At 41.6% G+C, this 16,673-nt stretch overlaps 2 protein-coding genes across 5 annotated transcripts in view; one reads left to right on the forward strand and one right to left on the reverse strand.

The window, feature by feature from the left end:
- The window catches only part of NPTN (neuroplastin), a 78,618-nt gene extending 66,810 nt beyond the window's left edge, over positions 1-11,808 (forward strand). For 2 of the 4 annotated variants that reach the window (XM_084782346.1, XM_084782348.1), the window contains 4 exons: positions 2,385-2,658; positions 9,260-9,281; positions 10,192-10,266; positions 10,802-11,808. In XM_084782346.1, coding sequence (XP_084638472.1) covers positions 2,385-2,658; positions 9,260-9,281; positions 10,192-10,252 — 357 coding nt within the window. In that variant the 3' untranslated portion in view covers positions 10,253-10,266; positions 10,802-11,808. Of the gene's footprint in view, positions 1-2,384; positions 2,659-2,944; positions 9,283-10,191; positions 10,267-10,801 lie in introns of those variants that run through there. The other 2 variants (XR_014779370.1, XM_084782347.1) reach the window with 2 other exon arrangements.
- Positions 11,809-11,810: 2 nt separating this feature from the next.
- Positions 11,811-16,673, reverse strand: part of REC114 (REC114 meiotic recombination protein) — an 80,564-nt gene continuing 75,701 nt past the window's right edge. Inside the window, exons 5-6 of the mRNA XM_084782353.1 lie at positions 16,421-16,483; positions 11,811-12,034 (exon numbers count right to left, since the gene is read on the reverse strand). Coding sequence (XP_084638479.1) covers positions 11,870-12,034; positions 16,421-16,483 — 228 coding nt within the window. The 3' untranslated portion in view covers positions 11,811-11,869. The remainder of the gene's footprint in view (positions 12,035-16,420; positions 16,484-16,673) is intronic.

Below are 16,673 nucleotides of genomic sequence, written 5' to 3' on the forward strand. Positions count from 1 at the left end.
ATTGGTTGTTTTGTTTGTTCTTCAGAAGGGACCAAAAGATAGTATAAGTATATTCCTAGAATTCAGAAAATACTGAACAAAGAGCAGCCATAGGCATTTGTAATCTGACAATATTTCCTTTTAAAATGTCAAAGAACTTTTTAAAAAATTTATATTTTTATTGGTGTGTGTTAGTTTGCATATTTGTGTGAAGAGGGAGTCAGATCACTTGGAGCAGGGCTACATGTAGTTGTGAGCTGCCTGTTGTGGGTGCTGGGAACTGCATTTCAGTCCTCTGCAAGAGCAGCAAGTTTGAGTAACTGCTGAACCATCTCTGCAGCCCAGAATGCTTCTTAAGCTTTATTTTTGTGGGTATTGGGGTCACCCACTAATGCATATTTGTGGAGGTCAAAGGGGGTGTTAGGTATTGTTCTCTGTCAGCGTCCACGTATTAGGCAGTGCTTTTCCTTGAGCCCGGGGCTCATGTGTTCTTGGCTTCTTTACCCCTTCTGAGAGCCGGGGTCACAGGTGTGTGTGGTCAGAATGCCTAGCCTTTCACATCTGCACTGGCAGCAGAACCTTAGTTCTCATAATTGCACAGCAAGCATCTGTGAGCTGTCTCCTAGCTCCCGCGGAGCTGTCCTTGGATGGGGTTTAAACAGCACCTAGAAGTTTTTTATTCTCTGACTCGGTTTTCTTTTCTGACAGGGAATTTTCATACATCTGATTCAGCTTTTATGCTCAGGTTATACTTTATAGACATCCATTTTTATTACCAGCCCTCAGAATCTACAGGACCCCACAGATCATCTCATCCAGCTTCTTTGGAAGAGTAAAATACTAACCAACATAAATTAGTGGCAAAACCAAGGATAATAGTAGTTTTCTTTCTCAGCCTATATATTTTTCACTTTATGACATCTTGACAGCAAAAATAGTTGACTATTAATGACTCTGGTGTCAATAGTGATTTTAGAAATTCATTAGTAAAGAGGATCAGGATGAAGAGCTGGGAGGTAAAGATGCTGACCTAAGTGTTTTTAGGGAAAGCCATTATGTTTTCTAAGGTGCTAGGAAAGAATAGAAAGGAAGTCCCTGGCTTTCCCCAAAACTGATTGAAATTATTTGGCATTTTCATCTCTTGAGAGATGAAAGTTGGAATTTCACTATGAAGGCTAAGGTTCCCATTTCAGCTGTGTATCCACACTCAAATTGCACACATGCTGTGATTGGGATAATGTGAAGGGTAGTTTTTCTCTTTCTTCTGCTGTTTTTGTATATTGTTTGTTGGTGCTGGCATAGGGTTCAGATGCAATGTTCGACACACACTTCCTACCCAGGTCCCTTTAAAACAGTGCACAGTTCCTGCTTATGTGCTGTTATGCTTCTGCTTTACAGACATGCACTGCTTAGAGTACTCATACCTGCCACAGCTACCCTTTCTCCTAGACCCTGTGCTAAGGCTTGCTCCTTGAAGCTCTTTTTGGCTTTCTTATATGGTTCCTCAGTACCTCACAATTCTCTATCTTGTACTGGTTTTTGCCCCCCTCCAAAAAAACCCCACATTCCTAAGTCAGTCATCCCTGTGGCTGTCTGTCCCATTTTCTCATACCATTAGACACATACTGAGGTCAGAGGACAACTTTTGGGAGCCTCTTCTCTCTTGCCACCTAGGTTCCAAGGACAGAACTCAGGTTGCCAGCCTTGCATAACAAGTCCGTTTGCCTATGGAGCTCTCTCTCCTCCTTAAGCCAGATTCCTTGTATATTTTGTGTCACGGTTTTATCTTAACTTCTCTTTAGTAGGATATGGGATGTATAGGTGTACATTAATTAGTAGATTTGGTTGGTTGAATAGTCTTTTCTTTAATCTTATAGTTCTGGAAGGGAAGTTAGGGTTTTCTCCTTGCTCCCTCCTAAGAGCAACTTTTTAGCATTGCTTCTGAGAGAAGTTTAAAGATGTGTCAGGACTGATCAAATGAAGAAGTAAATGTGCTGACTCTGAGGTGAAGTTCCAGACAGGCCTGAAATTCTCAGACATGCCCAACAATGGTTATCTTGCTTCTCAGCTTTTTACTATGTCTGTCTATCTGTTTGCCCAGCCCCTCACACACACCTGTCTTTGAAGTAACATTTGTTAATTTGTCTGGGGGTGTCTACAAGCAACAAGCCTCCACTCAGTCTGGAAGTTGGAGAAGTCCATAGGATCAGCAATAATGGAAACTTGTACCCTATTCTACAAGAAGTGTATTGAACATTGAAGGGAAGTTATTAGTTAAGTGCTCAGAATCCTTTGAACCAAGATGGTATCTTATTCCAGCCAGTATCCTGATAAGAATGGAGGACAGTTTCATCCTCCCTTGGGTAGCTCATCTACTCTGACCTGCCTTTTTTTTCTTCCCCCAGGACATTTCCAATAGCTCTGGTCGCTTCTTCATCATCAACAAAGAGAATTACACTGAATTGAATATTATAAATCTCCAGATCACAGAAGACCCCGGCGAGTATGAATGTAATGCCACCAACTCCATTGGCTCTATCTCCGTTTTCACCGTCCTCAGGGTACGGAGCCACCTTGCCCCACTTTGGCCTTTCTTGGGAATTCTGGCTGAAATCATCATCCTTGTGGTGATCATTGTTGTGTATGAGAAGAGGAAGAGGCCAGATGAGGTTCCTGATGGTAAGAGCATCCCAACAAAACAGTGAAGTTGGGGTTGGTTCCTTGGGTGCTGAAAGAGGAATATAAGGACTGTGATTAAGTACCAAAAGAAAAGAAAGAAAACTTTCATATTGGTTACTACTCTGTGCTCCCCACTCCCTACAGTTTTTTGTATTAGCCACCTAGAGATATAATTAGCTCTCTCCCTGTTTAGGTGTTCTCCAAACCCTAGGCCTTGTCCTTCAGGCCATGTGGTGAATGGGCAGCTGTCAAACTCTTTGTTCAGCTCTGTCCTCCTTCAATACAGATCATCAGGCAGATTGAGCTTGAGGAGAATCCAAGTCAAGCCTAGAAGCCACCCCAAGATCACAGGCCACCTGTCCTTTCAGGCAGATTTAAGGTATCTAATTGGTTGTCACATGATTACCTGGCATAGTCCCTGTAGGTAACTGCCCCAGCCCAGTTTAGACTGTGCTCAGAAAGCCATTGGAAGAAGCCAGACTTCAGTTCCTTTGGTTGGTCTCTTTGATAGGTTTTCAAGGGTCTCTTACCTTCTGGTTTTTCTGTCTGTGTCTCACAGACAAGAATGGTAGGGAGGATGTAGCTTACTTTCTAGGTTTAAAAGAGCTAAGTACCTGCACCTTAGCCTATACTCTAGGGCATGTCCCACAGCTGGCCTAGAGTTACAGAAGACATAATGGTAGTAGAACCACCTTCGAATCATTATTCCAAAGTATCGTAAGACCGGAACTCTTACTTGCAGGATATGCTAAAATCAGGAAAGCGTTGTGGTTACAGATTTTAATTTCTAGCCCTGTGAATAGAACAGAGAACCTACTTATAGAAGCTTGTATCACTAGTATTTCGGATTCCTAAAAAGCCCCCTCATCTTTATCCCTATGGCTATACTACTGTATCAGGAAATAGAAACTGATTGGTCAACCAGCCATGACTATCCTTGCCTTGCACTGACGAGCCCTAAGCTCAGTGCAGACTGCCTGAGGCAATGCTGGGGCTGGCTGCCATCTGCATTTGTGGTAGTGTTTTCCCCAAGAGTTGATGGCTCCATATGGCTGAATAATAGGCCTGCAGTGTATTGCACTGTCTCCACAACATACCACATCTGTCAGTGGACAGCACTAAGTGAGGTCTTGTACTCCCTTGGAAAGAGAAAGCCTCAAAGGCGTAGCATGGCGTTAGACTCTGAAAGGGCATGTTTGAGAGCAACAGCCAATTTTATTTTCTTTTCCTTTTGTCTCAGCAACTCTTAAATCTCTTGCCTGCACTAAATAAGAGTCTTAGAGTACTGAGATTGGTGACATTGATCTCGGTGGGATGACCTGGTGGGCTCCCTTCCAGATGGACTTTTCCTCAGTGAACTGGATGGAAAGACTGGGAGGCTTGAGCTGGGTATTTGGGAACAGTTACATTTCAGGGCCATTATCCCCTCAGAATGTTTTAAACCTTGCCAATTAGGAGCCTATGGATCTGGAGTTTTTTCCTGGAGAGGGAAAAAAGATTCAAAAAGCCCAGAGAGAATCTGAGACAGACACCACACTAGCTGTGCCAAATGCCACCTTCAATTTTTATAAAGCCCAGGAGGCAAAAAGTCAGCTAAGAAGAGGCAAAGATGGGCTTCAGAGCCTGGTTTGTACATTTAAAACAAGGGTGGTTGCCATTTTCACAGCAATTATACATTGCCTTAGTCTGTCTCCATCAGAGGTCCCAGCCTTACAAAGCCACTTGTGTTAATGTATCTGTCCTAGCATGTTTTAGGTTAGACTTTAGAATGGTTAGAGGTATTTCTTCTTGTCTGATAAGCAGGTACCTGCTCATGGAGGCAGCTATCCTCTAAAAAGTTCCTCAGTGGTTAAACAGAAATAGGGGGTGGAGGCCCAGAGCCAGTTTTCTGAAAAGATTCCTGGATGTATTGACAATAATAAGCTAAATTACTATGTACAGTGAATGAATTCTACGTAAAACAGATGACTGCAGGGTAAGTGCAAAGTAAAACCTCCTTGCACTGACTGGTCTCTTGGGAGAATGTAATCATGCAAGCAGCTTTTACTTCTTTGTTGTTGGATTGGGTGAAAACCTGGGATTCTGGAATGATTGCAGTTCACCTTCTCTCCGTTCCTGACAGCCAGTGTTGTCCAGGGTCCATTTCCCATCTCCACACCCCTGCCCCACTTCAGCATTCTCAGGTTTCTCCCTGCTTCCATCTCCCTCTTGAGTTTTTGGCTTCTCTTCTGGAAGAGGGGTGTGTGTGTTGATCTTTGTTGATTTTTTTTTTCTTACGTTGTGGCCTTAAGTTTCTCCTCAACTCCAACTCAATTCATGAGGACGACAAACTCAGTAATATGCTTTCTTCCGGTTTGTTGCTGTCTAAATTTACATGTAGGAAGGTAGGTAGGTAGGTGGGTAGATAGATACATACAAACATACATGCATTTACAGACTATTGAGTATGAAGAGGCGCACTGTGATACAAACTCAGAATTTTTCAGTGATCTATAATCAAGTCTGTTGGCCTATTTATGCCACCATGAAAATGGGAAGGTTTTGTAGGTCTGGTGCGCATTTTCTTTACCAAACAGGCAGTTTATTACCAATATCCATGGTTATTTGAGGCTCAATGAACTCTGTAAGTAGGGACTCATGCATTTCTATTTTCAGTGGTCTTAAGTAGAAAAGCATTCAGTGAACAATACAACAATATAAAAGAAGACAAAGAGTTTAATTAGAAAAGCATGCATTTCTTTACATTTCTCACACTGAACGTGTATATGTTGAAGTTAAATGCTTTCTTTGAAAGCAGCCTTGGTCCTTTTATCTCCTGAGTACTCAGGCCATTTCACAGAGGAAATCCAAGTCTTTTAGTCCCCTGTTAGATCATAAGTAGATCATTTACACACCTACTTTTATTTTTAGTGCTCTTAGTAACAAATTAGTAATAGAGTCACATAAGAGCTGTGCCTTTTCATTGAGAGCAGTCCCCACAACAGTGTTAAGTATTGTAGTCTCCTTTTGTTACAGCTGGACCCATACTTGGAGCCACAGTTGTATTAGTCCCTTCTGACTAAGCTCAGAGCGCAGTTAGTGTGTCCCAGGATTCCTTCTGTCCCCTGGGAGATGGAGGCTGTGGTAAATGTGCTCAGTCCTGGGGCCTTCAGTTCTACTAGATAGTCGCAGGCACTGAATTAAAACAGCTCATTTAAGAATGAAAATGCTAACATCCGAGAATCTTGTTTTCACACTGGGGTAATTTTGTAAGTTGATCAAAGGATTTTTCCTTAAGTTGCTGGCAGAGAAGGTACTTGCAAGTTTGGAGGGCAGAGGAGGGAGAGTACTGTTTAGTAACTGTGATCTGAGTTCTTTTAGAGGCACTGAACTGAAGACTTGTTCTGATAGACCAAAATCTATTAGTTGATAATGCAGTTGGTAGCATATGGATTGTCAGAGCAAGCCAGAGGTGTTAAAGTGACACCTAAACCACATTCAGTGTGCTTAACATAGCATCTTACGGGGAAATACAGTTAGGTGAAACAAGGAGAAATGATGGTAAGAACCCTAACAATTTTTCTTGGGTTTAGCATTAACCCTGCTGAGATCAAGCAAAATGTAAGTGGGTTTAATAACTACAATAAATTCTAGCACTTGGGAGGTTAAGGCAGGAGGATTGTGAGTTCGATGCCATCCTAGGCTAGATAGCAGTTCCTTTTTGGAGAGAGAGGGAGAGGAGAGGAGAGGAGAGGAGAGAAGAGGAGAGGAGGTAGCTTACTTGGTAGGGGGCTTGCCTGGCATGCATAGTCCTAACTTTGATCCTCAGCAACTGTGGCATCCATGGCAGTGTATGCCACCTAGGAAGTAGAGGCAGGACTACAAGTTCAAGGCCACCTACAGTGATGTAGAGAGTTAAGCCAGTCTGGGATATAGGATCCTATAACTCCACCCAATCCCACAAAAAAAAGGTGTGGGGGTGGGGCACACAAAAATCTCTTTGAGGTAGGTGATTGCAGTGGCATAGGGGCTTTGACCAGAACCAGCTCTTGGCTGCTTTGAATCTAATGCCATCACTTTATGTTGTATAGTGGGCACAGTATGTTACTTATTAGGCATCTCAGAGTGACCTCCATAGATAATGAGATGTGTGTCAGGGTGGGGAGGCCTCAAGGCAGCCATACTTGCAGTGAGGACAGAGCATACAGGCAAATCAGTGTGTGCACCACTCCACCAGGAACTTCACACTCACTAGATGGATTCCAGAAGCCTCTTGTTTCATTCTCCCCTCAATCCTCTTCCTCTCATCTAGCCAGTGGCTGTGAGTAATCCCCAGGTGGAGAGAACAGTCTCTGTTTAAGGCGGCTGTAGCCTGAGGGTTTGGGGGTATGTTGATATTTGTCGGTTACTGTGACTTCTTTTTTTTCCCCCTTCAATTGCATCAAACCCTTAAAACATGGTGGTAAGTGAGCGATATGCATGCTTTTGGAGTTTGTTTAATCTCCGCTTCAGTCTATACAATGCACAGTTCATAATGTTAACACTTTTCTTCAAGTTTACTTCATTCACTTTCACAACTAATTTGGATTTTTAGTTTGCTGTTTAGTCCTCATTTACTTTATTTTGTGCCTTTCTCTGTAGCTCTGTTCTTCTCTCCTGACCTTCCTGTGGAGGTCAAGTTGTTCTTTTGTCTGGCCTGTATGGGAGAGTGATGCTGCAGACAGTGGCTCAGTGCAGGAGAGGATGGGGGTGGGTGTCATCCTCTTCTTTGTGGTGTCCAGGTGGATTCGGGAATTAAGGTTCTTGGGATTTAGAGCCAGTATGAGTTGAGTCACAGCTGCTCCCACTTTCAGGCATGGCCGCTACACCAGAAACACTGTTGCTTATATACTCACATGTAAATCCTTGCATGTAGCCAGCTTTCTAGGTTGGAAAGAGACATTTCTAATAAGACACCAGGGTACACCCTCATGCCAAAAGAAAGGTCTATGGTATGCAGTGCACTTGGCTTACTTAGTCTAGTGTCCTGCTAGGAAAAGACTCACCTTGCTGTTGTGATTCTTCTCTTTCCTGTTTTTTAAAGTTGGGGTTCTTGCTTTAGAGTTTTATATTTTAGGGTGCACACTAAAATTAATCAGTTTGCTCCTGTGTCTTCTAATTCCCAAGGTGCTTAGCTTCTAGCATGTTACCTGATTTGCCTGCCCCAGGTGCTGAACTGTAGGCTGTGGTGAGGGGAGGATTCAGGCTGGGCTTGTGTGTCTTAGTGCCCTGGTGTGTCCTCTTATCTTTCCACTGCATACACGGCAAACAGTTGTCCTGGGTGTCCTGAGTCCTAGTTTGTTCTCTGTACATGTTTTAATAGTACTGTTGTTAGTAGTGGACTCTGTGGACACTGGTATGTTGCTAGCCTATTGTTTTGCTGATGAGTCATTGGTTTGTGGTTAGTTTTTGTTGTTGTTTGTTTTTGTTTTTAAATCCTGTTTTGCTCCAGTCACTGTGTGCTGGCGGTGGCTTTGCCTCTCCGTTGCCTGAAAGGAACAGGTGGAGCAATGTCTCCCTGACAGACATTACTCCTGACATGTGCTCCTGCAGATGCCTACACCAAGATTGTAATCTCCATAACTGCTTCATGTGCACCAAGCCCCCTTGTGGAATCCTGCTGAGTTTTTCTAGATGCCTTTAGTGAAATCAAACTGTTTAAAAAAACAATCTTCTAGTTCACCCAACTTTTGTACTGTTAAAAACAAAGGGTGCTTACTTGTTTCCCTTCCCTTGTGGATTTTTTAAAAAAATAACATTTTTCTCGATGTATGCATATCTAATAAGAGACCAAGTTGTCAGAATTATGAAATACTAATAAAGCTTCTAAGTATAAATAACAAAAACTTTTTAATTAAAACAACCAGCTAATTATGGCCCTTCTTGTTCTGGCCAGGGCACAATATTGAGGCCATCTTCTGTGTGGAGTCTTTAGAGGGGTGTCATGCTCAGCTCTCCTATGACATCACACAACCTCTGCCTTCTCATGTGTCTTGCTGGCCCAGTTGAGGATGGGTAGCCAAGGATTAGGTTGAACTATTATTGTGGCTTCCTCTTCCTTAGTCTCATTCTTCAGATTAATGAGCTCATAAAGATTATAAAACAGCAGGAAAAACAGTGCCCTCTGGGGAAGTGAGGATGTGTGGTTAAATGTACAGAATGTACACATCCATTTACGTTCATAACTACATACATTCTCCACAAGAAAACAAGCAGCAGGATTTTACAACTGAAATGTTGGTCTGTCTTCTCATCTACTTAAGAGTGAACCACTGGAACTTGGGGACAAGATGAGTACAATCATATTACAGCCTATCTGTCCGCTACAGTTGCAGTTTTTCATGACGAGCATTCAAAGTGTTAACTAAAACCATTGAAACGGCGTTATCTGTCATTAAACTGAATCTAGAAATAACTTCATGAGTGTTTTGCACCTCCAGATGGAATGGCCTTTAATAAATGCTATCAATAGCCATGTTGCTACTTGGAGTTTACTTTCCTGCTCATTTTTAGTCAGAATCTAATGGTTTTCTCCTTTCTTCTCTTACATCTCATGGATTATTAAAAACACCACCTCGTTTAGATGATGAGCCAGCTGGGCCAATGTGAGTACTTCATTGGACATGATTTTACAGTTTGATTGAATTGTGTTGTTTGCAGTTACAATTCTCTTACAATGAAAATTGCAGTGTACACTTTTTAAGCGTGAAGATTAATTCTGACTGGTAACCTCTTGGTTCTTAGGCCCCTAAGTCTTGTTTTTAGCCATACAAATGAATAGTATGCAAAAGAATTTGAAAAAAAGTTTATGCATTTGGCATGCTTAAGCTGATAATATAGGAGAAGCAAGCAGTATAACCAAGTTAACTTCAAACTGAACTATTAATTAAATAAACTGTCTAGTTCCATTAACAGTAGCCAACAGCCAAGAGAGAGAAAGCTGTAAACATGGAATGTGTCTAACGCTTCCAGGTTTCCTAGAGTTTGAAATAAGCAGCAAGTGGGGCAATTGGCAGGTTAATGGCCAGAGGGCTCAGCATGGCTAGTTACTACTGGTCATCTTTCATCAGTCAAGAAATTAAGTGTTCAGTCAGGCATGGTGGTTGCAGGCCTTTAATCCCAGCACTTGGGGAAGCTGAGGCAGGTGGATCTCTGTGAGCTTGAGGCTAGCCTGGTTTACAAAAGTGAGTCCAGGACAGCCAAAGCTACACAGAGAAACCTTGTCTCAAAAAACTTTAAGCCAAAAAGAAATTGTTATTCAAAGGAGTGAGTCTCTTACTTTTGTAAGTAGTTATAGTTTCGGAATCTAAGGGAAAGTTACCTGTCTGTTGTGTGCCTGGGGATATGAAGGATCTAGTAATTGAAAGTAGGAGGTACTTAGGTAAAGAATATATACTACTGTTAGTAGTTTGCTGCTACACAGGGATGGATGGAAGTGATGAGTCTCTGTTTCCATGTGTTGCACTTTTTAATGATCTGACTAGTTGAACTCACAGTGCAATTTTTCCTCCAAAGGAAAACCAACTCTACCAACAATCACAAAGATAAAAACTTGCGCCAGAGAAACACAAATTAAGTACTGCTTATAATGTAAGTATGGCCTTCTTTAGTTATTTAAAAGCCCTATTCAAGTGAACTGTGTTTCTGCTCAGCTTGCTACAAATTCTTCAGTAGCTGGTATTATAAGATTTATAGTTAATTTCAGAATAGCTGAAACTCATGCAACAAGTACTTTCTGTTCTCAGCAGTAGATGGAAAGGAATGTCTTTCGGTTGAGTTGTGTTGGCCCACATATTCATATTAAGTTCACTTCACATTCAATACTTTGCATTGCAGTCTACTTACGTATTTTTAAAAAGTAGTGAAAAGAAGTAAGTTGTTACCTTATTAGGCAGATTATCCCCAAAGGCCTTCAGTACTTTGTATGGTCTCAGCTGAAGGCAGGATATTGACAGTGGCCATAAGGCAGCAGGGCCAGCACACTTAGGCACATGGAGACCAGAATTTCATACCACATCCCTGAGCATGCTGTTTGAACCAAAGCTTTATTTGATGTGGCACTGACACAGTTTTAAGTGACAGTACATATTCTTTTCATTTCCATTTTTTTTTTTTCTCTTTATAGCTCTTTAGGTTCCTGAAAAATGGTGGCAACATGACCTGCTAAGTTTTCTGCTTGGACCTCTTTGGTCTCTCCCTTTCAAGTGAGCAACACCACAATGACCGTCTAAAGCATGCCTTATTTAGCCTCTCCTATAAGGGTGACCTAGCCAGGTACATTTTAAACAATGCTTCAGTGTAGAAGGTGTAAACTATTTTGGGCTTGATGTGCTGTGAATGTTGCTTTCCCTACCTTTGTTAAAATATTTAAATAGAAGTGAAAAGGTCCTCTGAGGATCAGATCATGCATGCGCCATTTTTTACTTATGCAGCTGTTAAATTGGCAAAGCTCTAAATGCACTGCTGCCCTCTAGTGATCATTTTGTAAAGTACAGCAAAACCTACAGATATATACAGTATATAAATATATATATATATTTATATTTTTGGGGGTGGGAGAATTCCAAAGTAAATGCTTGTTTCATTTTTAAGCTGCTGACATTCATTCCTTATTGTCTGTCGTCAGATGAGGAAGCTGCAGTTCTGGTACATATAGATGAAAGTATAAACTTAAGTCTGTCATTCTAAGGGCTTACCCTACAACTTTAAGAACCTAGAACAGTACACTGAACAGCTATAATGAATTGCAGTATATATGTATGATTGCTTTTTAAGTGACTATTTTTCCTTTTGTCAAATCATGTAAATTCTGAAAACCTTTTGCACTGATGTGTCGAACCTATTCTTGTACATTCAATCAAGGCAACTTTTATAATTTCCCTTTTGTTTTCAATGACCCTGAAATGTTAATAGCATGGTGATATTCTATGCAACTCTAGTTATACTTTTTGGTTTGACACTGTATTTTTCACATTGATTTAATGACTGATGATAGATTTTATAACCTGACTGGGTTCTTAATGCGGTTCTAACTGTAGATGCATGTACTTGTGTTCTGTGTAATTACTGAAGTGCAATGGTGTACAATAAAGTGGATTCACCTGTTTTTAACAATAAACCATTGATAAAAGATGCTTGGAATAATACTCTTTATTCAAATACCTTCAGTTCTTTTGCATATGTGTGCAGGGCTTTAGTTTCGCAACCCTGTGATCTTCTTAAGCTCCTTCTCCACCTCTTCCACAAATGCTGGGAAGTTTTGATCCATGAGGCATAAGCGTAGAAAGGGGCCCAATTCTTCTGCTCCCCATGAAGACTGTTGATAGGTTAGGGTCAGCTTCTCCGATGCCAGGATAGACTACAGGGGTGCCAAAGACAAGAGGGGCTGATGCAGGTGGGAACATGATCCCAGGTAATACACCATAGAAAACATTGTCTAAACTATAGAGAACCATGAATCGTTACTGGCTTTACAGAAATCCTTTTATACTTTTAGGCTTCACACTTATAATTCTTTGCCTACATTTCTTTTCTTCCTCCATCCCAGTCTGGAGTGTTGTATTTCCCCCTGCCTCCTCCTCCCTCCCTCCTTCTGTCTCTGCCTCGACCTCCATTAAAAACAACAACAAAAACAGGGTCTCACTGTATCGCCCAGGCTGATGTCAAATCCATGGTCCCTCTGCACCCCAAATGCCTGGCTTGTAGGCAGAGACTACTTAGCGGGCCCAGCTCTACATTTTCTGGATATACACAGAAGTGAGATGGTGTACCTAAGTTTGAGGTCCGGGTAACAGTACTATACTAATAGCATACTTCAGGTGAAAGCTGGATTCTCAATGGAAGAAATAGGTTGTCTACTTGGGGGTGTAACTTAGTGTCTCAACACTTGCATAACATGGATAAATGCAGACTTTGATCCTTAGCATCACTAAAACACAGAGTGAGGTAGCAGGAAGTGCTCTTGGTGAACTGACCACCCAAGGGACAAAGAACATGCTTTTTTTGTTTTTGGTTGGTGGCCATCTGAGTAATTTAATGGTGACATGAAACCCACAATCAAAACACAAGATGTCTGATGTCCTAAAAATCTTGTGCTGATGATTATGGTCAAACTCTTTTTATTTGGTTTTTCGAGACAGGGTTTTTCTGTGTAGCCTTGGCTGTCCTGGACTCACTTTGTAGTCCAGGCTGGCCTCGAACTCACAGCGATCCGCCTGCCTCTGCCTCCCGAGTGCTGGGATTAAAGGCGTGCGCCACCACACCTGGCTTATAGTCAAACTCTTAAGGCTGGATAGATCTGAATCTCTTCTCAAACCTTCACTTTGTTTTTTTCAAAAATGTCGTATTCTATACAGTAAGTCATAGTGCAAACATGAGTCAGTCCCTTGATTTCTTGACTTGACAATGAAATAAAGTAGTATGTATTCAGTAGAAATTGCACTTGAGCATTTCGCCTTTCCTTGGGCAGCAACACACGAACTCTACTCTCTGGTGATGATGGCAGTGTGATGAGCTCTGGCTTCCCATCATAGGCATGAAGGCCAACAGCCTGCATTCTGCCTGTGCGCTGTGTGCTGCTAAGCTCCTAGGTTAGGTGGTTTTAAACATTTTAAACATACTTCATCTTACAATGATTTGTACAAATTTAGCTACACTGTAAGCTGAGAAGCATCTGTCCCTTTGGCTGTTTTCACTTGATATGAGTTATTACTAAGAAGATAATTCTTTTCCTTTTTGAAATTAAATACTCAGTTGTTCAGATGTACCATAGTTAATGTATTCTCCTTCAGTTGCCCTGGCTTGTTCTTTGTTGCTATAAATGTTCAGGTTTGTTTACTTTGAGCTGGGATCTCACTATAGCCTAGACAGTTTTCTCTGACTCACAACCCTCCTGTGTTCATCTCCTAAGTACTGGGATTACCGGCAGTTGTTACTGTGTCTCCTTAAATTAGTTTCATTTTATTAAAGTAGGCAAATCCCTAGGAGTGACATGGCTGGGCTATATAGTAAGTATATCTAATGTATGACAAACTGCTAGGGCCTTATCAGTTGCACTCGGAAGTCCAGCACTCCTGGTACTACAGTTTTCTTTTTATTGTGATTGTATGAAAAATGTACGATTTCCACAATGTACATAGAAAGGTAAAAGCCCAACTTTAGCAGTCAGTTATTTCCTGCCACTTTGTTGAGATGGGATCTTACTGTTTCTGGTCATCGAGCTTTGGGTGACATTCTTTTATCTCTGCTTCCCATCTTGCCATACGAGTGCTGGGATTATAGGGTTCCCAGGACTGAACTTGGGTTATCAGAATGCCTGGCAAAGTACTTTTACCCACTGAGCAATCTTACTGGGCCATTCTCATAAACATGCATGTCTGTCTCATCGTAGTTTTGATTTGCATTTCCCTAATCAGAAATAATACTGAACATCATTTCATGTGCTTATTAGACACATTCATATGGCTTTGAGTAACCTGCAGCGTTTCAAAACCAATTCAGAAGCTGGGGAGATTAGCTCAGTTGGCAAAGTGCCTGATCGGTGAGCAAAGGACCCAAGTTTGATTGCCAGAACCCATGTGAAAAAAAGTACTGTGGTAAACTTAAGATTCCTGGCACAGGGTGGGATGATCTCAAACTCCTTAGGTTACTGAGTGTGTGAGTAGAACCTAGAGGTTTATGTATGCCTACACCACCAACCCTGGAAACCATAAATTACCAGCATTTAAACGTTAAAGGTTCAAACTGAACCTTGCTTGTCCTTGACAGTCTAGAAGATGTGTCCATTGACCCACATGGAGTAGTGAGATTGCGCACTACTGAGATCCACTTAGTTTTGGCTCTTCGGCTCATTTGTGTGGCAAACTCTTCACACTGATGCTGTCAGGTAGATAACCCACGTCAGCAAGTTAACTCTCTTCCTGTGGGTGTACTGCATGGCTTAGTGCAGGAGTATTTATCTAAGAACAACACATATGGATAACAGAAATTTATCTTTCTGAATTTAAATTGAGTTTTCAGAATCTGCCTAAAAGAAATAAAGAGAAAACAAAAATAATATGCAGTCATGTTCTCCATTAAGAGCCACTGTTAAATGCAGGAGTGTATATTCTTTCGAATTTAGTAATTATAAAAATGAGGTGGTGCTATTTTATAGCTTAAAAAAAAAAGTCAATGTACCGTGCCTTGACTAACATTAGTTTAATCTGCTTGTTGCTAGGGGAGATTGGGGGAAGCTGCCATGACACACATGGAGGTCAGAGGATAACTTGCTGGAATCATCAGTTCCTTTCTTCTACCTCATGGGTCCCAGGAATCAAACTAAGGTCACCAGGCTTGGCAATAAGCACCTTTAGCCACTGAACCACCTTGCTGGCCCTAGCAACAGCTCTGATCTATCCATAGTAATGCTATACTCTAGCCACTCAGGGTAGTGAGCATTTATATTGATTCTATTCTTAATTGTAAACAGTATTGTGATAAAAATTCTTCTATGTATACCTGTATAGTTGAGATACAGTTTTAAGAAAATAGAATACTAAACTTGGTTTATATCGGCTATCTTCTAAGAAGTTTATCCAAACTTTGTATTCATAGGATGATCTGCCCAAAAGGTCATTTCTGGTCTGTAAATCAGTTGGTCACCACTGACAGCAGTGTTCTTTTTGCAAAAAAACAGCACTTCCCCCTACTCAATCACTCCTCAGAGTGTGTGTGGTGGGGTAGGAGAGAGTATGCCTCCTGCTGGACAAGGTTTTTTACTTAGAGTTGCTGTGCTTTGTCTTTCTTTTCTGTAGGTACAGTTTGGGGATTGAACCCATGATAAGCATTTGCTTTTCTGCCTTCTCTTCAGTTCCTTATCTGTAACTGTCCCATTTTAGTAAGCCAGATAACCCTCTTATTATCTTTATGTACCACTATTTACACAGTTTAATAGATGCTATTTAAATAAAAAGAAGACGCCTCATACTTGCACACTGAAGAATATGCAAGTTCTGTGGAAAGCACGAGCCTTTGCCTGGTACAGCCAGGACACAGTGAACCAAAGAATGCTCAGTGACCTCCTGCTGAGGGAATAGCCGGCAGCCTTAAGTGTTAATGAGCTACTAGTGGGCAGGAGCTGTCTGCAAGGAGGCTGAGGCAAGGAGGTCTGCAAGGCAACTGAGGGGTCAGCAAGCAAAAGATTCTGAAGGGCCTTGCAATATTTTTTTAAAGGGCTGGGAAGGCTCCCTGGGGTCAGGCAGACTTAACCAAGCTCACCACATAGCCAGTGGAATTTGTTTTTGAGCTGTGATATACAGCTATTAGTCCATGGATTTAAAGAACTAGTGAAGATGTGAGACTCTAGGCACAGGCAGCTCATATACCAACTTTTACTCTCTGTCCTTGGACCTGAGCTGAGGTGTACATGATAGGTGTTCTGGAATTGGTTCCAGGGCCATTGTTAGTGTCTAGATTTGGTTTTGGTATGTTTTAAAATAGTTTATAAATCTTGATTCCAAAATAAAATTGAATTCTTTCATTCTTTTGGGGAGGTGGTGATGTAAGATCTGCATAGCACATGTAGCTGGTCTCCTGTTCACCTCCTCATTCAGCCAGTCTACACATGCAATAACCTGTCCCTGACCTGAGCTCATACTCTCTTTAACAAAACTTCAGGCTTATTTTCTAGAACAAGGATAGGAATCTAGGAATACAAATTTTTGAGGGCTGCCGATTTTAGGGACAAAACCTAGTACAGAAATACCTGAGCTAGGTGGATCACTGAAGTCCTTCCCTCCAAAGCCCCAGTGCCAGCTGCCGTACACACCTGTTGTTGCAGAGAAACATGGCATTAGAAGAGGGAGGGCTAGAGACTGAGCTCAGTGCTGCTAGCTTACTCTTGAGTCAGCTCCACGGCTTCACCTTCAAGACAGACAAGTACGTAAAGAAAAGTCGTTACTAGTCACACTTAGGCCAGTCCTTTGAGGGCTTGTTCTACCAGAGCATAGTTCCTACCT

The sequence above is a fragment of the Acomys minous genome, assembly GCF_964271855.1.
Source record: "Acomys minous genome assembly, chromosome: 5".
NCBI lineage: Eukaryota > Metazoa > Chordata > Mammalia > Rodentia > Muridae > Acomys > Acomys minous.